Raw genomic sequence first — 26,478 nt, 5'->3', positions numbered from 1 at the left:
TAGAGGACTCTGGAATTGGTATGTCAGGTTTCTCAACACACACAAGCACACATCTGTGTTTCACAGCTGCTAAAACCGTCTATAGCCTAACCTTATTGTGATAATTAAATGTGGGTTGATTCTTATAAAGTGTGCCAAAGTATCAGTATTGAACAATCAAGTTGGACCTCATATATTTGTGGTGTATGTTTCTCTATTCACGTGTTATTTGTTTATACTGAGACCCATACAGCTTGCCTTAAGCTACGAAACAATGTCTCTTGCTCCTAGAAAGTGAGAATACTCAACCTTTCACTAGGCAAATCTTATTTGTGCTTTACCCAACCACTTTTATTAGAGCAGATGTAAGCAGAAACACATTTTTTGTCCTTTTCATCCTCTGCAAATGCTGCTGCCAACTTAACAGTTTTGTCTGTCAGCTCTCACTTGCCCAAATATTTCACCGTGTTAAAGGACAAGGATCAAGTTTATTCTTCTTTTTCTACATACAGTATGTGAGAGCAGGCTCTGGTTGAGGGGAATGTTTTTTCTATGATTACATTCTAGACATCAGCAAAGGGCTGTCTGCAGACGGGCATTATCAGGTTAACTCTGTTTCAGCCTTGGTATCAGTACACATGAGAGGACAGCAAAGCCAAAATCACATTTTATCTTACTTTGAGGATTTGGAGGAGTTGTTTGTGTTCATTGTTGCAGGCTTTATTCAAGTCTCCAATGTACTGTGTACAAAAAATAGAATTCTTATGTATTGTTAATAACAGAGAAATCTGAATTAAAAAGTCTTGTATAGATATTTGTAAATGAACATCCAAACTTTGATGCATGTGTCATGTTCAAGTACCAGTGCAATATGGTTTAGCTTATGATAAAAATATAAATGCAAAAGAGCTGCACTGCACTGCAAATAGTCAAAGAAAAGCATTTCTTGTCCTCTGTATTCTGAGATTTACCTCAGTATATTCTTTTTCATCCACTTGTTGGAGGAGGCTACCCATTAAGTGTTTCCCCATTGTGACTGCCCTTTAAGAAACAAACTGTTAGCATTATTTAAAGGTTAAATTTAACAAAAAACAAAGTAAAATTAGGCAAGTAAAACAAAGTTGTGCTGCCCATCAGAGCACCAGAGTGATTTGCGGTCTTAATTTTCATGGGCAATAATTGGTTTATTTAGACACACTGGGCCTCTGTAGAGCTATTCTAAACAGTCAAACACATATATGGGTTAGTGGAGGGCTGTGATGATCCAATACATGATCTGATAAGATTTTTGGCAATATCCATCCTGGGTAAATGGGTTAGTGCTATTTCCGACGCCTGAAGTTGTGACCGCCTTCAGCACAGTCTCTCTACCCTGTTCCATCCCATTGTGGGGACTTTATAAAGGAACATCAGATCAGGCGACAGCAGTAATAATCCCCCTCTTTTCAGGATCCTTTTTACATGATTGCTGGCAGAGATCCAAGCCTGTAACCGGATGTATGACGGAAGCAAAACAAACCAACCAAGCCACAAGAAGGGCATTATTTTTGTGTTATTATCTGCTTAAATATGGACAAATGGGTTTTCACTGAATCAGCTGTCATAGCTGGAAACACTTTCACAGCAGAAAGACACTTGAAACCAACTTTAAGGGAACAACAAAGTTCTTTTTTTTATTGAAAACAACCCCTGGTAATGCTTCCACTTACTTGTCAGGCACTGCTGTGCATCATGTGAGTGATTAATTAGTAAAGGTAATAGCACACAAACAATAACTGTTTATAAGCCACATACAGTATAGTAGAAGTTCCAGAGTAAATAAGAAGAGACTTGTGGCATTTCTTAACTTGTTAATTTGGTCAAATGCAAATTTGTTACGGCACATGTACAAGGCAGCTATTCATTAGACCAAGTCTAGGCTTAAAGACACATCAAGGCCTGATGAATGGAAATGGAGTCTCATTAGCGTGGGATTTTTCATGTAATGAATAAATGAAAATCTCACTGCATTAATTCTTCAGTGTCGCTAGAGTAATGAGACTGTGCCATATTTTTTCATTCATGTCTTTTACAAGGAGATAACTTCTTTATGAAGAATTAGGACATTATTTATTTAAGTTGCTTATGTGAGTATTTATAAACTAGACATATGATTTATCGATAAGGCATTAACAACCTCACCCTTTCCTGTAATGAGTGCTTACTGGCAGTGGAATGATGATCTTTTGTGGAAATGACTCACATGTTGCAGAAAGAGAAAAGGTGACTGACTGCAGGAGCGAGATTAGGAAGACAGAATAAAAACTGGACCACTCATTTTGAGCTGAGCACTTGATATTCTGCTCTCGTGACCTGATATTTAAAGGTCTCCCTCTGCATGGGTCTCAGTGCTTAGTTTCGTGGACAGGCCCAACAATGTGCAGCCAGCCAAGCGTGACACACTCGTGTTTCTTGGGACAGGTGGCAGCGCTGCCTGATCTTGAAGGCCTTTGTCAGTTTCTGCTTACTGTAATGTCAGCCTCAATCCAGCCCAGTCTCACCTGCTCTTTGCCTGGCTGCTGTCTGTCGTGCTGAGCTCTGACTGTCATTACCTAAGATAAGCCATCACATAGTAAGACCATGCCTGCTTAATTATTAAGAACAGCCAGCCAGTTCTTTCTGTAATCATAATTCAGTTTTGACCTAGCATAGTTTCAGTTATAATTTTTGTGAACATATTTTTGTCACTATTTTTTGCAACCCAATGAAGGTGAGATTAACTTCAGCAATGTCTTTCAACACAGTGCTTTATTTTGAAAGAGGGCATTGCATTTCGGTTCCACTATGTACTGTGGTTGTAATTCGGCACAATTAAAAGACGGTTGTGCTGGTATTGGCCTATTACAGATATATTTCTATTGGCACATACGTATGTCACCTAATATATGAAAACTCTTGTTTTTAGAGATTATAATGCAGAAAATGATGCTTGGGATAATTTATTATTAAATTCCAGGTAAGTTTACTGTTACGGTGCACTGGTGTCATTTTAGACAAGTTATTGTAATGTCCTGCCTCCTTTAGATATCTTCGTCAAGTTTTTGATAACCACATTTGAGGAATTACTGCACAATGTGTGTACATCAGCCAATATGTCAAAATCTGAATTTTTTTACATTCTAATATTTGCATTGGCATCGGCTCATAAAATCAGGTACCAGTCAGGTTTAAGTACAATTATCAGTATTATCATTAATCACCTGCCAGTAGAAGTCTCTGTCTTAATTAACTGGATGCTTTTTCATCCATTCATGCGTGGTTAAATGTCCTAAATGTGACTATAAATGTATTAGTTTTTCACTGCAGGGCTGTGCTGACATGAGGTGACATTTTGGGGTCATATACCACAGGATGACCTCAAACATCAGCATGTTCTTCAAACAAAAACATGGTCTAATACAGAGCTTGTCTGTACAGTCTTTGTTCTGTTATGTGTTTCTAGCATTCAAAATGTGCGTTTGTTTACAACTAGAGCCTGAACGATACTTGATTTTTGGGGCAGATGCCAATGCCAATATAAGGAAGTAAGAAATCCCAATATCTATAAACATGTATACATTTGATAAATATAAACGCTGATAAACACAGATTTTTTGCAATGATCCCACAAATGTGGTCATCAAACACTTGTGACAGAGATATATACTGTAACAGAGGCAGGACATTACAGTCTATCAGCAAACTTTATAGTCTAAAATGCCATCAGTGCACTGAAACACTTACTGAGAATTTGATAATTACAATTTATCCCAAATATCTTTTTCTGCATTATAATCTTGAAATAAATCTTAATATCAGAGCATATCAGCCAACATGTAAGCCAAGACTGATATATATTTGAGAGGCAAGTTGGTCGATAATATCGGTCATCTGATATATCGGTCGGGCTCCATTTACAGCAAAATGCCAAGTCTGAGTTGGTTAGTAGTATAAGGTTTCAGTTAACGGAGTACCACAAACACATTCACTTTGGCCACTTTCTGTTTTTTTAAATACTATGCTTGGACTGACATAGCTGAGACTAACAATTAGCTGGAGAAGAGCACAGCTAACCAGACGCTATGGCTTCTCTTTTTTGTGCTTCTCTGTTGTGATTATTTATATCTTAACCACGAAACTGAGAAATCAGGCCATCACTAAACAGCCTGTAAAGAACAGGCAACTTGATCCTCCGCTTAATGGTTGAGAGCAGGCTTCGGTCTGCCCAGAATGTGCATGTGTTTGTGAGTGCATCAGCCCAGCTGTGTGATACATCCCCGGGGGTTCAAACACTTGGCTCAACGGACAAGGAGCTGTGTGGTAGTTTGGAGAATGTGCAGCACAGACTTGCCTTCAGAAAGAAAGTCTTGGCTTTCCCTTTCCCAAGTCCTTTCCAATGGGCTCTGTTTTAATAGCATGTTGACTCAATTAAGGTACCAGTGTAGGTTATAATTAAGTTGGGAGTTTTCTCCTGGGCCAAGCCAGAGGCAGTCTGCTTGTATGAAGCGATGCAGTAAATTGAAGATGACGTGCCAGAAGTATATTGTCTTTTGTTGATGCTTTTTATAAGTGATCTGTCTTGTGCTCCCTGTGTTAAAAATAGTCGTCTCCCTCGGCTGATACTGTGGCTATTTTCAAGTGTGTATGATTGTGCAGAACTGATGTTCACTACAAAGAGCAGCATCATTACCAACAGCTGCTGACTCACTATGTAGAGGCTGTCGGTGGCTTGCTTCTGGCAATGGCAATAATAGTGCCTTCAAAGTCCTGCTCTGTTCAAGACCTACTTTCAAGGACAGATTTAAGACATGTGGCCTGTTTTGAGCTTAACAGAATTATTGTGCATTTTCTTCTTGATGTGGTTTCTTTGTGTTTGTATACTCTTTATACACGCATTATGGTTCAATCTGATCATCTATAACCCGAAGAACCATAAGATAGAATCTTCTCTACTGTTAGCAAGCAGCTTAACTCATCTCCCTTTATCTTGTCCTGTTTATCTGCTACAGCTCCTGTGCTTCAGTACTTTGGAGGCAGCCATGTGTATAGATTTCATTCAGCAGAACAACAAAACTTTAGTTGTATGAAAAACATTTTAGAATACAGAAAAGACAAATGTTTACAGCATGGAAGTGTTAAAGGACTATTACCATGAATAATTTATCAATTAGTTTGTTCCTTTCCTTTCTCAAACAAGTTAGACCCTACTGACCATGTAGTGTAATCAAGACACTTCCCAAATTAAATCATGCATAATGTGTTATGCAATATGGAAAGAAACGCCTTTGGCACTCGAATTCAGTTGCAAACATGTTGCATAAGTCACATTTGCCATTTCTAAAATTTGGCTGGTCTAATGTCACCCTTAAGGATCTCAATGTTTTGTGTAAGAGGTGAAGTTGCTTCCTGATCAGCTGAAAATTTCACCATCCATCACTCCGAGGTTAGGCACCATTAAAAAGGATATGAGATGTTCTCCCTGGAGTGCATCAGTAAAACGCATAGGCCATCGGAAAGCTGAGCCAGGACGACCACTCATTCATTTATGAACATATGGTCAGTGCATGCATGTCAGCATATTCCCTTACTGTAGTTCAAAACTGGAAGTGAGGAAAACAGTCATTAATTCTTTTATTATGAGTCCACGTAATTTTAGCCTTGCATGGTCTTTATTATCAGAGAGTCTCGGCCTCTGTTTCTTTATGCCTTAATGGCATTTTTCTCAGGACTAATGGTTCCATTTTGTAGCAACTTTAGCAAATCAGGAGTGATCAGGTCTATTCACTTTTTTCAGGAGTCTGATAGCAGTTACATGGAGTAGAATGAGCTGGATGAATAGCTGGTTTCTGGTAAATCAACCACACTCTTTCATAGATCTCAAATTTCCCTTTGTATCAATACTCGCTGTTTAAAAATCCTCTGTCAATATAGCATTGATTCTATCTAAATATAGGCCAAGGTTACATATAACATACTCAACGCACCACTGCTTTCTCCTACAGATTCGAGTGTCTTACTGCACTATATAGTCTCTATATCAGTGTGAACTCTGCTCCAGAGATCCCTCATCTCATGATGAATAGTAATCCTATGAGACGTCCTTGTGAGCACGTCCAATATTTTTTATTATTTCCTCACAGATCAATTTTCATTTTGGTCATGTAGGGCCCAAGGTGCCTTACACAGATTTTATTTCCAAATTAAAGTTATCCCACTGATGTAATGTCTTTGTTGTTCATGTCCGGTTATACATAATAGCTTATTGCAGGGCGCCTGTCTGTCTGCCATGCAAAGTTATTGTAGTCTCATCCTGCCTCTCTGGTGAACAATTTGGCAACACTATTTTAGCCGAAAGTGATGAAATTACATTTGATTGAATCTTGAAGCTGATAACAGATTAACAGCAGTGCTTCTTCTATATTCATTCAGGGGTGGTGGTCCACCACAGTAAAAAGATACAAATATAACCACCACAGCTAGATAAAATGGGAAATTCATATTATAATCTAGATAACAAAACAAAATAAACAAAACACAAACAAGCATCAGGCCCAGTGCAAATCAAATCACTACATTTAAACAACAGTGCTTACCAATAGCACAAGAACCAAAACTAAGACCAACAGGAGTGGAAACAGAACAAAAACCAAAAATTACCCTGTGCCACTGCTGCTACAAAAAGACAATAGAGGAGACACTAAACAGGTTATGTCATGTTTATAAAAGCAACAATTAATATATAAATAATTTACATACAGAAGTTGTGGGCACAAGATATATCAGTTTGAGTATTAATTAAGTTATATTTGAATGTATATTGGCGAGTAACAGAATTCAGATTGTGTGTGGGAATGACAACAGTTAATAGAAGCAGCCTAATTTAAACAGTCCTGTAATTTACACTGTTTCAAGTCAGTCATGGATCTCTCTATTATTCAACGCTAAACTGAAGCATTCTCTTTGTTCCTCTGCAGATGAGTCTCTCTCGGACTTCACACATCACCCCATGGGATTTCTTGGAGGTGTTCCAAGTTCAACAGGGTCATCACCATCAGCCTTACCAGCCTCACATCACACTGCCTTTGAGAGCCCAGACTCACCTGGTGCCCTGCCATCCATTTCTGAACCAAACCATGAAGTCAGGACTGCCGACATCACGCATTTTCAGTGGGGACATGTTGCTTCTGAAAACTCCAAATCCGTCACAGCTAGTGACCTCCTTGCAGAAGAAGAACCACATTCTCTCTCCACTCCATCATTAAACCCCTCTGAACCTGTGTTGGAGTCCAGTCCACAATTTGAGGCACCAGCTAAACTCTCCACAGACTGGAAGCTGACCAGGGCAAATTCTGCCAAGCAATCTCCCTCTTCAATGCCTACAAGATCCAAGCTGCAGCTTCAATCAAATAGATCCATAACATCATTAAGCCCCTCTGCTTTAACAAGGTCAACAACACCTCAGCTAGGTCTTAATTCTGAGCAGAAAGCAACTTTCAGCAAGCAGAAGGGTGGTGCTTCAGAGCAAGCATTGGCAATCATGACCTCACTTCCTGGTCAGTCTCTTGAGCCTCACAAATTGGCTTTTGCTGACTCTCCAGCAGATGAATCTTACAGTAATATCCTGGATGTGAACCAGCTGCGCCCTAGCAGTGCCCCCTTAGTGGATAACAAACCAGCACATGACATAAACATGCTATACAACCCAGATGAGGTTCTGGCCCCTGGCTACAATGTGCCTTTCATCGTCCCACACCCTACTTCACCCTCATCTGAACCCACTGAAGTCTCTCCAGAGGACTTCTATCCCACCAACACCATGGAGTTTGACTGGGGGTCTGGGGATTACTTGGAGACAATGTCATTCTTAAATTCAGATGGAAACGACTACTCTTTTGTCACCAAGGTGCCCTCTGACACGTATGATCTGGAGGACTATACAGAAAGCTATGACACATCCTTTCCTTCCAGAGTGGGTATATACCCTTCGTCCTTGCGTCCTCTTCATCTCTCACCTTCTCTCAGCCTCATGACGGCATACAGCACCATTGATCCGCTAAAAACCACTTATCCCTCCTCTCTTTCCTCTACAACTCACTATACACTGGAACCTACTCCCTCAGATAACAGTGATATACCTGACGCATCAGACATAGATTGGCCCGATCCTTTCACAATTCACCCGACAGATGTCCTTTTACCTGACATGAATAGCTTGGAGTATTACACCACCCAGTTGTCCAAGGAGAACAACAGTTCTGACACTGGAGCCGAACACAGAGGGAACGTGACTGTGGTGTCCATCAGTACTACAGACATCACACCCACCAACAGCGTAGGCAATGATACCAAATTGACTGAGGAAGAGTCCTCCAGTGATCTGTCAGGGTTTGAGCCTCATGATGAATCAACCCCAATAGTAACCACAGAGGAGAGTCCTCAGCTGATGAATGCCTCTGAGCCTTTTCTGGATCCTTCCATAGTCCCAACCCACTTCTTTGAGCCCTCTTCTTCCACCTTGGATGGTCAGGTTCCCACCACAGACTGGTCTTCACCTACATTTACTGTTGGCCTGGGCAGCACTGCATTAACAGAAGCCACGCCTCTGCTGCCAGATGATGTAATGTCTCCTTCCTCTCTGACAGATGTCCATTGGTTTTTTACAGAGTCAATCTCACAAAGTACCATACACATTACTCCTGTCTTAACTGCAACCGTAGCCTTCTCCTCTGTTCCCACTGAGCCTGCTGCCAATGCCACTGCTGATGAAACAGAATTAACACTCCAGGACTCTACTTTTACAACTGAACAAACTCTTGATATCACTTTTATTTCAACTGAACCCATGTCCAATGTTACTTTGGTACCCCCGGATGTGTTGGGTGATCAGGCAGTGACTGAAGATGGAGTTGACATCCCAGCCACAATGACCTTGATCCCAACTAGCAGTGGAGCTAATACAGTGTCTGCTGTACCCACAACTACAACTGCCACCACTACTTCTCATCAAGCCACAGCTAGAACTACTGCCACCACTGAAGCCTCAACTAGTGTCAACATCATCTCTACCACCGGTGAAAAGAGCACGACTACAGTGACAACATCAAGGCCATACCTCTGCAGCTATGACAGGCCTGCTTATTTAGTCAAAATTGGTAAATAAAGACATTTAATGTGTTTAATGTAATCCACATGCACGATGTGTGCAAATTTACTTAAAACTGTAAATTGAATTTAAAGTATGAATATTGAAATATAACTATTCTTGTGCTTTCTTCTGAAGGTTTTCCTTCTGGGGCCACTGTTGGATATGCCAAATCTCAAGTGAGAGACATACTGAAAGCAGAATTCAACAAGTCAGTGGAGCTGCAGGTAAACTGATCTCAGGTTGATGAACTTAGTTGCTCTGTAAACTCATCGATTAAGCAAACTTTATATAAACTCGACAAAAAAAAAATCAGACTCACCAAAACCATCTTGATTTGTCTTTCCACTGTCAATCACTTGTGTAGTCAAAATAAATCCCTAATTCCCCACCCTAGATGCTGTTTTCTTCACGTTAATGATTGGTAATGACTGACCTCTCTCTCCCTTCTCCCCCATCCCTGCTTGTCGTGTCTCCTCGTCCCTGTAGTCATATACCCATATCACACTGGACACAAAAACACACTAACATCTGGCATTTGTCTTCAGTGTGAAGGTGTTTATCAACATTTACTCCTGGGGCAAACTCATTTCCTGGCAATGGGAAAGGAGTGAAATAAATATCTTTAGCGAGTTTGCCAGCATTCAAAAAGACCTGCATATATGTGCTAATTTTTGTGTAAAAGTGGTAATAGTCCTGGTCAGAGTGCTAAATCACCTCTGTACTGTATTATCTGTTGTGAAACTTGCCTTCATCGGTTGCAGAGGCTGTGTTCAGTCCCGATCTCTTCACCGCTTTGTCCTGTTCTAGTCCTGCGGCACAACCCTGTGTGCATCACAGTGATGCAGATGAACCATGAAGGCAGACCACTTCCTGAGTTTTTTATCAGTGGTTCTGTGATAAAAAAACCACAGGAGTAGTCACAAGTCACATCAAGTTCCACAAGACCAGATGACCTCTCAAAAATATCAGCTGCTTATTTAACCCAAGCTGCTTAACTGAGAATGAATTACTGTAATGGGTGATTTGTCTATGACATATTCTGTCTGTGAAGGTTGTGGATCCTCCACCAAGGTTTGTGTTTCGGGTGGTGTCTGGTCCAGTTGTGTACACAGCCATATCTGTCATCAATGCTCTGCGAAGGTCTGGGCGCCGCTTCCTGTCTGTGTCTCCCAACTGGACAACACCAGACAAAAAATATCAAATCCACACAGGTAAATGACCTTTCAACCTACAGGCTGTCTTGTCTTCAGTGTTTAAATTGTTTGTGTTAACCTTTAACTTTGAAACTTGACTCTTCTTGTCCTGACTCTGCAGTGCTGCAGTTTGTTCCCAATCACATTGATGTGCGTTTCTGCAACTTCAGTGAGAGCATCGAGAAAGGTTTGACCATGGCCTTTGCAGAAGTGCGTCGGCGCTCAAAGGAATCAACCAACTTCACAGTGCATGTGAGTGGGACCGGAACACAGGGAAGCATTGAGTAGCCTCACATGAGATGTTTTCATTAGGGTTTCATTGTGGCTTTGAACCACTAAGCTGAATGACCCAGTGGTGATAAGCTTGAGCCTTCTGAATAATAGCCCCTGTCTGGTGGAACAATTGTAAAGTTTAGTTTTTTGTCTCACAAAGGAAGTGAAAAAAATGGATTGCTACACTGTGCAGGACCTTTTGTTTGTTTGCTGACTGTACTGTTACTGTACAAGGCTGTTCTGTTTAATCACAATTGTTGAGGCTTTTGGATTTCAGTTAATGAATGGTGCCAGAAATGGTTGCCTGGGGGGTCAAACAAACATAGTATATTAAGATCACTGTTCGCTCTAAGACCTAAATTACTAGTTTGGTTTGCCAGAATCAGATTTGTGCTTAAATCTATTATTCCATTCATTTTCCATAATGTATCAGGCCTAGGTGGCAATATAACCATGGTATACATAGTAGCCAAGAGATCACTCTCCCAATCTGTATCTGTCTAATCCTGATAAGATGCCCAGAGCCCCTCACTTGGCCTTCCAACACAAAAGACAGGCTATTTGACTATGAACTTCTTTTGTCTGTCCACCTGGGAGCACACAATACCGGCAAAGGATGCTCATTTGCTCAGCTATATCCACTTTTGGCCACAATGCTGAGGTAATGACCATAGGTGAAGGTTCAGGCACCTTCAAGCTCAGCTCTCTGTCACTGTGGACAGTCCTCCTGTTCATCTTTTTCTCCATCTTGAAATCAGTCATGAACAAGACCCCAGGATACTTGGATACATTTGCTTGAAAGAGTTCATGCTCTAGTTGTTGAGTATCAAAGGCGCTTACTGTTTGTTAATAAAGAGCTTATTTGGCTATGTGGTTAGTTGGCTTCAGTAGAGTTTTGTGTAATCCTATTACACTGATGCCTGTATTATAGTCTTTTAGTTGGAATAAATGTAAGGATTAAATCAAGCAGTTATTGTAGCATGGAAATGTTTTATGGACACGGAGCAAGCTGTGCCCCTGGCCACACTGCCCAATTTTGTGTTCTACTTTCCAATCACTGAAGCCAATGGTTTTCAGGCTTATAACTCTTTAAGAGACAAACAACTTTGCTAGAAACTACATCAACAGCAGAATTTGTAGAATTTGGCAGTTTTGTAGTCCTCTGAACAGTGCATCTCTGTCTTAACGTGTTTCAGATTATAAACATCACCATGGCTGCTCCTAAATATCAGGAGCAACGGCTAGTGAGGCAGCCGGTGGACATCACCTTCACTGTACGCGGTACAAGAGGTTACGTGATGGGGTCAGAGGTCAGTAATGCTCTGATGAAGCTCACAATGGTGGAATTCAGCTATTATATGGGCTTTCCTGTGCTGCAGATTGCTGAGCGTGAGTACTGCAAAGTTGTCTCTCTATATTCTAGATATATGCACTTACTCATAATGTCACCTTTGCTGTTATAGCTGCTGTGTTTTATAGGTCTGATCACCAACAATGAACTTAAGTTAACAACATTGTGTACTTTCCCAACAGCTTTTCATTATCCAGAGTTAAACACCAGCCAGGTGCTTCGCTCCTCGTGGGTTAGAACAGGTATGACAGTTTCAGTTGTTTGCATGATGAAAAGTTGCTTCAGCTGCTTCCATTTGAGACCCTGTGTGTGGACACTCTGTATGTTTTTTTCTGTTGTCTGTGTACATAGTGCTCCTGGGTGTGCTGGACCAAAAAGTGAGTGAGAGGACCTTCCAAGCCAACATGGAGCGCCGGGTGGCCATGTTACTTGGGGAGGCGATGGGATTAGTCAGACGTGTTAAGAGAGCCACCACCATAGGCAACAGCAGTGTTCAGGTACTGTATTTATGTATGTTTTCACATCTTCGTAGCCTTTGGAGAAGATGATACACACAGCACACAATCAAGCCTCTGATATTTTAAGTTTAAATAATTTCACTTGTATGAAATAGAAGTTTGCAGTTTAAAATGGTCAACTGCTTTGGTTGTCTCCTTTATTTTAACATTTTCTGTTTTAAAATGTCACAAATACAATGAAATCTAAAATAAAAACAAGTCAAAATTGTCTCATCTTAAGAAACAGACTTTTTTATTTGTTTTAAAATAACATAAATACACTTTAAAACTCAATACTAAGCTGTAAGTTAATGTTAAGACACACATGGTTGTGTTTGTTAAAGATACAATATCTTCGCAAAGCCTTTCTCTGCAAACAATATACAACAGTTTAATTTCTTATTCATTACACAACAAAACTTTCAAAACTCTTTAACAGGAAGTGTGTTAACGGATTACTTACTAAATCTAGAAAAAGCTTCCCTTCTTTTACCATTATATCACTATTCCCTGATGCAAGCTCTCTCTTAACTACCTTGCCTGAGTACTGAGGCCTCATTATGTGAGCGCTGCAGTGTTTGGAACCACTGAAAGGCCTTACTGCTTTACTAATCAGGCTCTCGCTTTTGTGGGTTCGCTTCGCACCTGCTCTGCTCATCTCAAAGGGGACAGGATAGGGCTCTGTCTCCATGGCAACAGCATCCCATTCAGCCCAGGGGCGAGCCACTCAAAGACCACAACCTCATGAGTCCTTGTTCTTTCTCCTCTTCCTCATTTCTCCGGTCCTGTTACTTGATGCGAGCTCCTGTGAGCCACAGAGCTGCTAAGAGCAGATCAATTATTAATTGTTTCTCTTTCTCTGTCTGTATCCTGCAGTTGGGATGATTAAGAGAGTGTCTCTGTTGTGGAGAGGTTAGCCATTAAGGAGGGAGCAATACAGAGACAGGGCAAGTTAAAAGATTCAGAAATCAGCAGAGCAGGATGAGCAAAAAACTCAGATAAAAGAGACTTGTTGTGGCAGACAAGGGATGCATATTTGATCTGACCTCATGAAGTCGGAGTGCATATGGTGGTCTTTAAACGGGGGCTGTCAGAATGATAAATACCATCCATGGATAAGTACCTGCCTCACTCTTTCTGACCTTTCTGCCTCATGCATCGTTGCCTCCATAAAACCAACAAACCAGTTCAGAAAAATATTGGTGGTGAACCTTTAGTGTCTGTGCTTAGATTAGGGCTCTAAATTTAGGCTCTGGTATCCTGTCTACCTTTCAAAATGATTTGACATTGACATTTTTTTTTTACGTTTCAAAGACTCACCTTTGAGTGTCTGTTGGATATAATGAGAGTAAGATGACTCAGACTGAGTGTCTGCATTTTTAGAAGAATGTTTTGTCTTACTGATTTGCACACACACACACACACACATAGACGCAAACAGATGCCTTAGACCGTCATGACAGAATCAGCATGGTGTTGTCAACTATGAGAATACCTTATGAGTCTGCCTAGACAGATAAAAGAGGAGGTTGACTTGGGGTCGTGCGATAACACACACATTGACGCTGCCATCTTTCCACTCTAATAACCGTGCTTGGACTGGATTAGACCCTGGATGAGGGAGCCGGCCCAGCCGTTTTTCTGTGTCAACCCAGGCATGACCTGCGCTTTACTCTTTCCAGTAATGCAGACAGCAGACAGCACTGCGCCTCAGGGCACCCAGAGGGAGACTGCGCACACACACAGGCATATTAGACAACGTGGAGAAATATTTCAACAATGAATACTCTAACGGGAATAGAAGAACGTGTGTTGATATATCATGAGTGTGCTATCATCATATATTTGAGTGTGTATCGGTGCATGTAGACTTTTTGTGTACATAAAAACTACACAAAAAAGTAGACTAAATAATGGTCATGTAAAAGGCAGTTACACATTTGTCATGTTAGGTTAAATACAAATACAGACAGTACAATTAAAACATTTCATTATTTCTGTGCCTTGTCAGATCAGATCAGACAGATAAGAGAGAGAACCACTAAATATGTAGTTTCACAGGAATGTTTTATCAGGGGCTTAAATATAAAATTTGACTCCAGCATCTGGTACGAAAGAGGCCACATAGTTGGTGCCTGAACTGTGGTTTCAGCAAACGCAAAAGTCAAAAATGATTCATCTTTCAGGGTTTTATCAAAAATGAGGTACCACACTCTCCATTAAAAAGTCATCTTTATTACTGAAAATGTGTCACTTTGCTCATTATGCCCTTCATTAGACATTCCAGTTTTAATATAGAGAGTGAAGTACCTCATCTTCCATGGACCCTCTGTTCATTTTTGGAAGCACTTCTTTTCCAGTTGTTTGAGTCTATTAGCCAAAAATCATGAAATATTTACAGACGGGTACATCCAAATTAAAACATGTCAACATAACTAGTATTGATTCTGATGGACTTAAATTGAAGGTAATAGTAGTCCACGCATTGTTATGTGCGTTTAGAAACAAATGGTAACAAGCAAAGAAAAGACAGTTCATCAACAGAAACATAAAGACTTTTAACAAAATGATTGTTAGAAACCACAAAAGTGTCAGTTTGGAGCCTGTGACCCTGAGCAATCAGTAACAAGGTTTAATGAGTGTCCTTCAGCTGTTTTCCTACATCTGGACATGTTTATGTTTGGAAAAAAGCATGAGATGCCATGATGTCTGCCAACTGTTGAAAAGCGTTTTTGGACAGTACAGGCAGCCATCTTGTAGAAGTCAGTCTGTTGATTGCTTTGTGTAACTGTATGACAGCAAAGGAATATATGGCACTGCGACAATAAATGTTTCACTATTATTCCAACAAACTAATCCCCCCCAAAGACATGGGTAAACAAACTGAAGCGATCTCTTGAAGTCAAGGATGCAGTCAGAGTCTCCTATGATCTCACCAACTGCCAGATTTAAACTTCCTGTACTTTTATGGGAAACAGAGTTTTATCTCTTTTATCTTGACTTGGATAACAGTGTTCAGACATGGATTAAAGTTGCTCTGTTGACAAATGGTGGCCTTACATCCTATTAGGTATTGGAGATTTGTATAGAATCTATTGTATAGATGCATCTGCATTAACTCATGATTTCATGGAGATGGTTGGGTAAAGTACCTTTCTCCTTTCATTCCCCTCCCAGGTTGTAAGTGCGAGCCGATTGGTGGGTGCAGACCATCCCTTGGAGATCGTGTATTTCATGGAGGGTCCCGGTGGTGAGAGGATGCCTGCAGTTCAAGCAGCCAACCTCCTCAACAGCATGGACGTTCAAAGGGCCGCCATCGTCTTGGGATATCGTGTTCAGGGCATTTTGGCACAGCGTGAGTACCTCTTGCATAGTAGTTAACTGACCTTCAAGAACAGCATATGATGGTCCTCCACGTCTACAAACTAAAATGAAGCTGCCATGTCCGCAAGTCTTCACATTGCTGAATTGTAGAGCAGGGCACTAAGTCACTGCCATTTTCTAGATGCTGGCATTGAGTTGAAATGATGTTTTCACCCATAGCTGTAGACCAAAAAGAATGGACTCCACTATTTATTAAAACAAGTTATTTAACTTTATTGTTGTTACTGTAACCATTGTTTTCTTTTACTGATATTTGACTTGAAATACAGTGTACTACATAGGATGTTGCTTTTTGTGCCAATTGCACAGTGCAAGGTAGCTTCCCAAGGTATAGTTGTACTTAACTAAGTAGAGCTAAACAAGTGCGAGAACAGATTGATACAGGAAGAAAGAGAAAGGACTCATTATTAGGAAAATTGTTCTTGAACTCCTTATAAGAAAAAAGGATACAAGCTAACTCCTGGCTTTGTGTGGTCCTTTGTATGTTTATACTAACATTTGAGCTAATTACCTCCCCCTGTACACATTGTACCAAAAGCCTGTCTTGCTCATTAAGAATCTAAACAAGGGATGAAGGCCTAATGAGAGCCCCTCAAGGGAGTTCTGTGTCTGTGCTGACTGTGTTCTCTTTTGGTACTTTCCCAGGGGAAGAAGTGAGTGTTAATTAAAACTAATGAAGGTCTACATTGAAAATTAGAGCAGTGAGACAAGAGCCAGCACTCCAATGATATGTTTAGCTTTGCATTCTCAAGGTGTTTGTGAATTTCCTTAAAGGGAATTAAAGGATATGCTTCAAATATTGGCCCACATACACAAATGAAATGACTCAGTATGGATGGTATGTGCATATTTGTGCCTGAAACTCAACTGAAAATGCTCCTAATCTTTTCCTCTATAGCTGTAGAGAAGGTGACGTCCTCACCCTCTGATGCTGAGAACACCAACCTGTGGATCGTCATCGGGGTGGTGATCCCCCTCGTCGTGGTCATCGTCATCATTTCTATCCTGTACTGGAAATTGTGTCGGACAGACAAGCTGGAGTTCCAGCCAGATGCCATGACCTCCATTCAGCAGAGACAAAAGGTAAAGCCCCATCATTGTCTGACTTCACGTCTGACTTTGTTATGTCAGTGCTTAAAATTGGCACCACAGTCAGGGTTGTTAAATCAGTCATCAGGAAGAAAAACAATCAGCAGAGTAGGTGTTGGTATGTGACATTATAAGAATAGTTTGACATTTTAGGAGCAAAAAAGTTCCATCATGTAACTGCTCATAAAACAACAGTATGTGGTTTTAAATTACAGAGTGCACAGATGAAATAAACAAGATGTTACATGTCTAATTTTGAGTTGCTTATGAGAGTTGTATCTGTCCTCTATTCCAACTCTCTGCAAGAAAGCGAATGAGTTTATCTCCCAAAGTCACTGGACCATCTATTTTAAGAACAGTTCAAAACTGCAAGGCCAATGGTGGCTGACAGTCACTGTTCATTAACAACTTGCTGCTGTATGTATTTCAGGTTATATTATCCTAAATTATGTTAATGGTCAAACCAGTTCTCCAAACATTACTGTATCCTGCATAGAAAGATTCAAAGTAGCTGATGTGGAAAGCTGGAAAAATGAGATCCCTTTTATATCCAAATGAACAGATAATTAATTAGGTGTATCAGTCATTGCCATGAATGGGCTGTAGGACTGCACAGAGTCTGGAGTTCAGTCCTTCTTTTAGATGGGGCTGAGTAAAACTTTAATGATCCCAGAAGAGAGACTTATTAAAGGACATGGGCTAAATTAGAAGTCATGATGCTGCTAGTACATAAAAAGGGCTGCTCTTTTATTTTATTTAAAACTGTTTTGATGTTTTTTATACATCCTCTTTCGCTTAATGCACCAACAAGCCTGCCCTTCAGTTCCCCTTTGTCTCATTTTATTTTAATTTTGTGACGTTTGAAAAGCTCGTCCTTCCTCTCTGCCTTCACTTGAAATAGAAAGAAGGACACGTGGCTGCGATGGAGCTGCTCCATCTCTTCGTAATGCCTCTTTCTCTTTAAAGCACGTTTTGCCCTGAAGTTAATTGATACAAGAGAAATGTATTCTGTTCTTTGAGGTCCATTATTTGAGATAATGTACATCCTGATGAATAAAATGTTTTAATAAATAATGATAAAATGGTTATATAGTCTGAAACACATAAGTTCACTTTAACAGGGTCAAGTATATAATATACTATATTGTAATGCTAATTTATTGTCATAACTGAAAGTAGTGTTTTGTGTTTTTTTCGATCCTACTGACTTATCGTTGATCTTTCTCCCCAAACTTGCATTTTTACTCGGTTGAGCTGAACTTCAAAGCTTAACCACTCCATGTTGATTTGATGCAATAAATCTAATGTGCAGAAGTAACACTCACTTAGCCTGCTCTCTCTGCTTAACACAATCATCTGTCACTGAACACCGCTCCCCCTCTCTCAGTCCACTACCTCATTCAGAGAATCAACGACCTCCCTTCTCCAGACTCTCCCTCCAACTAGAAAGGATATAGATTTTAGTGAGGGGGAGTATGAGGAAGAAGAAGAGGAGTATGAGGAAGAGGAGGAGGAGGAAGAAGAGGAGGAGGAGAAGGAGGTTAAAAGAGGGAAGGTACAGAGCATTGTCTGGTGGTTTCTAGCAGATGTAGATGAGACCTAGTTTATGTGTTTGCCGTGGTTGTTCAAATCCTGCACAGTTATATAAAGTAGTCAATAGTTAATGGTGGAGCTTTTGATTTTCTTTTTCATATGTTGCATACAGAGACAATAGCATCATCACTTGATAGCAGTGTTCCAAAGCATATGCATATAGCATAAAATATAGCATTTCTTTTTACTGTAAGTAAGTTCTGCATCTACCCTTATAAAATACGTACTGCTACATGCAGAATGCATAACTGGAGCTTACTACTTCATTATAAAATTGTGCCTTGAACTTTGACTAGCTTGCTCATAAATATAGTTTTAAGTAAAAAGAAAAAGTATGCAAATTTGACAGCAGCTGTCATCTGTCGCTGGCTCAGTTGATGTGTTGCATCTTCATCCGCACAGAGCATTGTGGGTCAGAATGTCCAGAAAGGCATTCTGGCTTGCATACTAAAGAATCGGACTGGATGCAGTAGGACCTCCTGGTATTTTTGGCATACTGCATTTGGCACACTATTTATTGGGATGTACTAGATTCTTTTTTTGGCACACTAAATAGTATGGTAGTATGGGTACTGGAGCACAGCCCAAATATTTATGCTATTCATCATTACTTCTACTTAGAGTCCAGTAGCTCTTTCTAAGAGCAAAGAGAATATGAGCAGTGAGGAGGAAGAAGAAGAAGAAGAAGAAGAAGAGGAGGAGGAGGAGGAAGAAGAAGAAGAAGAAGAAGAAGAGGAGGAAGAAGAAGAAGACAAGGACAAAGATAAGGCAAAGGAGAGCTTCAAAAAAAAGCCAGAAGAGCAAAGAAGTCAAGGGAGCAAATCAATGATAATGAAAAAAGGGGAGATGAAGAAAGAAGACAGAACTAAAGTGATAACTAAAGGGAGGAGAGCCAAGGAGGAGGTATACGTTGTTCTGTAGCCATAGCGACTAGTGCGTGTTTGCGTTAATAAACAGTAGGATCCTGCTTGACCCGTGATGTCCAGAAACAGGAAATCCAGTATGACACATAATATTGGATTTCCCCATGGACCGAAGTATTGGTGTGTTTATAGTTATTTAGATCCTGAGGAATTTGTGTTGTGAAGTCATTTTGTGTGTATCAACTGTTTGTTGTGATTCCCCAATTTACTATTAAACCAGGCTAAGTAGTAATTAGCAAGTGTAATGTGTGGGAGATATCAGTAGCTGTGTGTTTTCTTTCATTCAGTTTTAATTATAATGAAACAGCTCTTCCTATTTCAGCTGCAGCTTTTTCAATGGCTGGCCTTGTTTGTATGCCGTGGAGAGCAGCACTCACAAACATGCACACACACACACTCTCTCTCTCTCTCTTTCTCTCTCTCTCTCTCTCTGTGTGTGTTTGGATTAGCAGTTTCATACTGGCAAGCATCACACTGGATTAGCAGTTTTATACCAACAAGCCTTTCCTAAGCCAGACAGTTTTGCATCAGTAAAGTCAGCAAGTGCACGTATAATTGAGAGATTTAACAGGAACATGTCATGTCACTCCTACCCTCTCTTGTATACACATTTCAGTGTCTCAGGACCAGAGTTTGAGTAGAGATCTGACATCCTCTGTTGACTTCTTTTGCTGTCTGAAAGTCCCGGGGGCTTCACGTTCAAACAGTCTCACTGCTTCCATCCCCCGCCACTGCAAAAGGAAGGAAGCAGCTCAATGTCTCCCCACATCTCTCTTTGTCCCTTTTCCTCATATTCTGTCTCTTTATTCATTGATGCCTGTCTGTCTGAGTCTCCCTCATGGAGACCCATCTATCAGTCATCAGCTTAATAATGTACTCAAAACCCGTCTGTCCATCAATCTGGATGTCACTTCACTCACTCACAACTCTTGGTCCAGAGAGAATTTGAATCTGCCACTGTGGTTTAAACCGCAGATTAATGATTCCACTTTAAAATGATGATTACCATATTATTGAATACGTCCCTGTCATTAAATAGCTTCTGCCACATGTCTTTCCACCTTTCTTTCCATTCCTTTTTTCCTCCCCTCTTTCCATCTCTTATGCCCCTCAGTTGCAGGCTCCCAGTGTGAAAGGCTTTGACTTTGCCAAGCTGCACCTTGGCCAGCAGGGTAAGGATGACGTAATGGTGATTCAGGAGCCCGTCCCGCCAGGGCCTGGCCCTGGACCCCTGCCCATGTCCATTAAAGATGGCCTCAGTCCATCTGAGAATGGGGAGATTCCAACTCCAATATCCAAAAACTCTGCCTCCTCCACCAAGGCGTCCCGCAGCGGTCGTAGACGAGACAGGTCAGTGCTCCTTTTTAGTGCACGCAGGAGAAACTGTTTACGATGATTTCAAATGAATATGAAGAAATGGGAACATTAAATTGCATCAGTTGTCTATGTAGGTTAAGCTGTCAGGGGTGACGTAACAGAAAACCAAGAAGAGGCCCAGAATTTGCACTAGCAGTCCATTTTAGACTAGTGTTTTACAGACACTGGGTTCTGATTATATTATGTCTCTCAATGCAGAACTTTGTCGCAAAATCTGCTCACTCACAGTTGGTTTAAACCCTTTACCTGATACAGACATTTAGAAATGTATTCAGATGTTTAACAGGGCTTGTTTTGAAGCCCATCGCTCTGATTTTTCACTCACCTCAACTGGGACAGTCAGTCAACCAGACAAAAAAGCTTTTGGCAGATCCTCTGATCAATTATTTATGCACTAGACAGTAAAGGAGTGTCACTCTTGCATTCTGTCAGTTGGTCTATATCATTTATATTAAGTTATGAGAAAATGCACGTAATATCTTTACTAGTTCCAATAAACACAAAGCAGGGTTTCATAGAGATTTCAGTCCATTATCAACATCTCCCATATTACATCAAAACACTTCTATTACTAATACTATTTATACCTGTTGGTTTTTACTGTCACTTGTTAGTTGTACCAGAGAAATAATTGGGAATGTAATTATTCTGCTAGTGGAAATACTCTAAAGCTTTAAATCGTATAATCATTTCTTAGAAGACTCCCCCCAGCTTTTACCTTTCTTTTTCATTCATGCATGGCAATTCAGCATGTTAGTGTGTTCTTGGGCTTCTATTATTCATACGTGTCTTCTCTGGGTAGGATCTCGCCGTCTGACGGTGACTCGGTGGTAAGTGACCATTCCAGCGAGCGGGAATCAACCGAGGAGAACCTGAGAGCCCACACCACGCCCAACGACAGCAAGCAGACCCGTAAAGTCCCCATCAATGTTTTAAATGGCAAGTGGCCTTGGCAACGCTCACATCACTCCTCCAAACACAGAGAGTGAATGCTAAGGGGGAGGGGAAGGAGGAAACTGAAGGGATTGGGCAGACATAAAGAGATAAAGAGAGAGCAACCAAAGCTTGTGTGATTTGATTGAAAAGAGGGCCAGATTCAGGGCAGGGGAGACTAAAGTGGTGAAAAAAGACAAAGGTTGGGGAAAAGTGCTGCGTCAACCCAATCAGTGACATGTAGATTAGAGAGGGGGACAGTGAAGGTAAAAGAAACACCTGGTTGGAACTCTTTACTGTGGTGGTAAGAAGTCCAGACAGAGGAGGAAGTAGGGAATAGGGGGGGAAAAATAGCTGAAGTTACTTCATCTGACAGCTTGTTGATAGATTCAAGCCTGCAATGTCACTCAGAGAGTACGTGCTGGAGCCAGAGGTAGTCAGGCACACAGTCTGCAGCCTGACTCACCCACGCAGGAATGGTCTCTGTTTTGTTTTTGATAAATCTCTCCATGGGACTGTATATGCTTTGCCACAATGTTTAGAAGTGGGTTGTATATGAGACATGCTCAGTATTATGTAATGAAGCGTCTGTCTTTTTGCTCATTCAGCCTGTGTTTTTGATCAGTGTGTTTTCTCCTCATCAGAACCTTCCTGTCTCATCTCTGACACAAAAAGACGCTTTCATCAGCTTTAGAAGTGCATCTTCCCACACAACTCACTTTCCTTTCCCTCTCTCTGTTTGCTACTCCCTTTTATATTTCTTTTCATTTCTAAAAGTTTAAACAACACTCACGGTGGCCAGACTTCAGTTCACTAGGCTGTTTTTGTTTTGTTATCTACATAACAGTAACTTCTTCTACCATAGGTTCTTCTATTTGATCTCCTTCGACTTAATGAAACTCTTTTTCCTTTCTGTTGTGGTTTGCAGGGAAGAATAGAATTGGTAAGAGTTTGTCCTCTTTCCGTCTGTGTCTCCTGAGGCTTGACCTCCAGCAGCTGTGTGTTTGTTTCTGTGGTAGTTTTGTGCAGAGCTTGTTCTCACCATCCATCACTGTCTGCTGAGCTGTCAGTCACAGTGTAGAGACAACAACTTCACAGACAAAGGCAACGCCATTGATTGAAATGAAGTTTGCAAATAGAATGCAGTGTTCATTTCACTTTACCGCCGGAAACATTTACCCCATGCTTTTTGTTGTGAGTCGTAGCTTGAACATAGTCATGTCAATTGAAAAAGGTAAATGTTTAGCAGTAGGTGTCTGTGCTCTGTCCCCTGGTTTAAGTCAGCATTGGCTTTTAGACTTGCAGTGTCTACACTGCGCTGACGGAGTTATGACCTCTGTTTTTCTACTTTCTTGCCTCCTACCTCAGGTCCTCCTCCCATGAACGGTACAAATGAGCAGTTGTCCTCAGCCGCCATCTTTGAACATGTTGACCGGATGTCTCGTGCAGCAGATGCGAGCAGGAGACTCCCCAACAAAGTCCAGCTCATCGCCATGCAGCCCATGCCTGTCCCACCGCTGCACAGCCCTCCAATCAATGGCAAACTGTCTGACACCAACCAAATCAACAAAGAGGTTCGCTCCTCTAAAATTCTTGCTTGGCGTATCTTTTTTTTAGCAAATAAATGAATCAAAATGTTTTTGAGTCAAAGGACTTTTCATTGATACTGATGGAGCATGCTGGCACTAATGGCACTCTTTGCTATAAAATCTGTCAGTGCATCCACATTGAAAAAAGGCAGAAAACATGGTTTAGATTTAAAAGGCAGAGAACTGGCAGCACTGTTATCTACTCCTGTGAAATTTGAGTCAAGTACAGCGTTCCAAGCCCAAATTGACTTGTTCTTAGGTAAAGAAGCATCAAAGACATGAATTATTTTATCAGTGCAATACAGAAAACCTAGTAGGAGCAGATGAAAGTAATGCAAGTCCTTTGAAAAATTGAAATTCACTAATTTACTGGTTGAAATAGACACAATGTCATTTATTCTCTGACGCTGCTGTAGTTCCTGATATTCATTCTGCATGAATTATTGGCATCCTGCTTGTTCAAGTCTTAACTCACTGCAGGTCCTGACTCCTATCAGCTAAAGCTTTATGGGGGGCCTTCTTGGTTTTAAGAGGTGTTAGAAACGTTTTATATAAATGTACTGTAAGACTATATCTCAGCATTTATTCATTTAGGTTATTATTTAAGATATGAATTGTAAAAAAAATCTCACAGGATAAGGGCATGATGAAGACCTTAACACAGGCTATATTCACTGAGCATTCGCTCTCTGCTAAACCAGCTTTCATGTATTAGCAAGGTACGCAGTTAAAACAACCTCAGTGCTAGTAGTATGGTGGCCAAGTGTCAGGAATAAGAAAACACAGAATTTGTCAAACAAGAAGCCCATTAAATATGTATGATTATTTAAAATAAAACAAATACATAATGCAGATAGAGAATTGCATAAAATGTTCCTAAAAACATCAGGAAAACTCATAATTTCCTCTAAATTCATTCAAATCGCTCATTTTACACAAAATTCCTTTTGTTATTTTATAGTTAATCAGATGTTCAGCACTGATGTTATGACCTGAATATCATCAGTCACTTAGTCATGGATCGTCAATTTACTCAATGATAGAAAAGGGGTCGCTGAAGAAAAAAGTTTGTGAACCACTGCAGTTAGTGGAATCCTAGCAGATTTGTCTAAGTTGTTGTCTAATGAAGTCATTTTCTCCACAGATACAGGTAGCATTGAGGCACAAATCAGAGATCGAGCACCATCGTAACAAGATACGTCTGCGTGCCAAGAGGAAAGGCCACTACGACTTCCCTACCATGGATGACATGACTAGTGGCCACGCTGATGCGAAGGAGCAGGATCGCATCTATCAGAAAGCACAGACACAGATCGATAAGATCCTGGATCCAGATGCCCAGATGGCCTCCATCTTGATGGGTTCCAAGAAAAGGTTAGGATGAGGATGTTTTGGATCATTGAACTTGTTTGGACAAGTTGATCTTTGTATATGCGTGTGTGGGGCTTAAAGGATAAGTACCGTTTTTTACAACCTGGACCTTTTTTCTAGCAAAAGATATGGTCATTTACTCACCCAGATAACTTTGGTGTCATTCGGCGTCGTTCGGACGAAATTAGATCCAGTGTTGCGGTGATATATCCATATAATGGGAGAGACGGGGCAGCGACACACAGCCTCTATATAACACATTATCTGCCACGAAACTAGTTAATTTCATCAATATTTTGTTATGAAATGCTAGCGCTATTAGCCTCTGAGTCCGGGCTCGTCCGTTATCAACATCCGGGGTCAAACTAGCAGTAGCAGCTACAGGTAAACAAGGCGCGCTGTCGCGGGTGCGCGCGCAGCTCAGAGACGACATCTTCCAGGTCAGAGGTAGTAGATCAGCCTACAGACCCCGGATGTTGACAATAGACGAGCCCGGACTCAGAGGCTAATAGCGCTAGCATTTCATAACAAAATATTGATGAAATGAACTAGTTTCGTGGCAGATAATGTGTTATATAGAGGCTGTGTGTCGATGCCCCGTTACTCCCATTATATGGATATATCGCCGCTACACTGGATCTAATTTCGTCCGAACGACGCCGAATGACACCAAAGTTATCTGGGTGAGTAAATGACCATATATTTTGCCAGAAATAAGGTCCAGGTTGTAAAAAACGGTACTTATCCTTTAAAGTAGATACTCAAATAAATTAACATGTCTCCATCTTTTTCTCAGTTGTCGAGGGAGGCGCTCTCCCAAACAGAGGATGAAGGACCAGCTGAATGGAGGCATGATGGAAGCAGACAAAGACCACCTCATCACTGAAGACGGTGATGCTGCTTACAGAAAATGTCCTGGGGTCAATAATGTGGCCTATGTGGTGAGTAGTACAGAAGAATCATGACATTTGTACCATCTCAAATATAGAGTATAACCCTTACGTCTCTAACTGTGCATAAATGTGTCATGTTTATTCCAGTCGGACCCTGACCAAGGCCCAGGATCCCCTCACAGGAGCCCCTCCCCCACTGATGACGTCTTCCTAGGTCCAGCTTCCTCTCCGCCTGGCCATGCCCCTCCCCCACCCCCTTACATGCCCCCACAGCCCTCTATTGAGGAAGCGCGGCAGCAGATGCACTCCCTGCTGGACGATGCCTTCGCCCTAGTGTCGCCCACCTCTCAGGGCAGCACAGCAGGGATCACTCTCCCAGGGGTCAACACTAACCCTCCTGTCTCCAGCCCTCCAGGCCGCGGGCCCAGACCTTGGGGTCCTTCGTTCCCAGCTCTTAGCCCTTTTCCAAGTGTAAGTATCCTTCCCTGGTAGAGCCTGACTGATACTGATAATAGGGAATGAAAGCAGACACACAGACCTTTTTTTGGGGTGATCCCTCAAACGTTGTTATCAAACACTTGGGGGGAATGTGTAATGTAAACAGTATGTAATATAGGGTTTCAAATTTGCAAGATAGTTGACCAAAAATTTGGTCATCTATGATATCAAAGCTTTTGCTAGTTCAAGAACCTGTAAGCTGTTTTCTGTCATGCATCTGCTCATTTTACTAATCTTGGGATGGCCTTAGTGAAATACACTCCCTGTTTAAGTTTGTAACAGCAAAACAGCAAATAGACACATGTAAAATCCTCTGTATTCACTATCTCCTCGCTTTCTCAAGTTTTTTTCCGCTCATTCCCAGCATGAAGC

General features: G+C 41.1%; 1 protein-coding gene across 3 annotated transcripts in view; it reads left to right on the top strand.

Annotated features, from left to right (window-relative positions):
* The window catches only part of LOC311264260 (UPF0606 protein KIAA1549), a 40,906-nt gene that overhangs the window by 8,184 nt on the left and 6,244 nt on the right, over positions 1-26,478 (top strand). For 2 of the 3 annotated variants that reach the window (XM_084364990.1, XM_084364988.1), the window contains exons 3-18: positions 6,972-9,149; positions 9,278-9,366; positions 10,194-10,353; positions 10,457-10,587; positions 11,805-11,997; positions 12,142-12,201; positions 12,311-12,456; positions 15,634-15,811; positions 16,739-16,923; positions 20,560-20,795; positions 21,625-21,761; positions 22,684-22,698; positions 23,124-23,329; positions 24,489-24,718; positions 25,512-25,656; positions 25,756-26,079. In XM_084364990.1, the coding sequence (XP_084221116.1) occupies positions 6,972-9,149; positions 9,278-9,366; positions 10,194-10,353; positions 10,457-10,587; positions 11,805-11,997; positions 12,142-12,201; positions 12,311-12,456; positions 15,634-15,811; positions 16,739-16,923; positions 20,560-20,795; positions 21,625-21,761; positions 22,684-22,698; positions 23,124-23,329; positions 24,489-24,718; positions 25,512-25,656; positions 25,756-26,079 (4,613 nt within the window). The remainder of the gene's footprint in view (positions 1-6,971; positions 9,150-9,277; positions 9,367-10,193; positions 10,354-10,456; positions 10,588-11,804; positions 11,998-12,141; positions 12,202-12,310; positions 12,457-15,633; positions 15,812-16,738; positions 16,924-20,559; positions 20,796-21,624; positions 21,762-22,683; positions 22,699-23,123; positions 23,330-24,488; positions 24,719-25,511; positions 25,657-25,755; positions 26,080-26,478) is intronic. The other variant, XM_084364989.1, reaches the window with a different exon arrangement.

This window comes from Pagrus pagrus, assembly GCF_965226575.1.
Source record: "Pagrus pagrus genome assembly, chromosome: 10".
NCBI classification, from domain to species: domain Eukaryota; kingdom Metazoa; phylum Chordata; class Actinopteri; order Spariformes; family Sparidae; genus Pagrus; species Pagrus pagrus.
The sequence above is the reverse complement of the archived record's forward strand: the minus strand, read 5'-3'. Positions and strand labels throughout refer to the sequence as shown.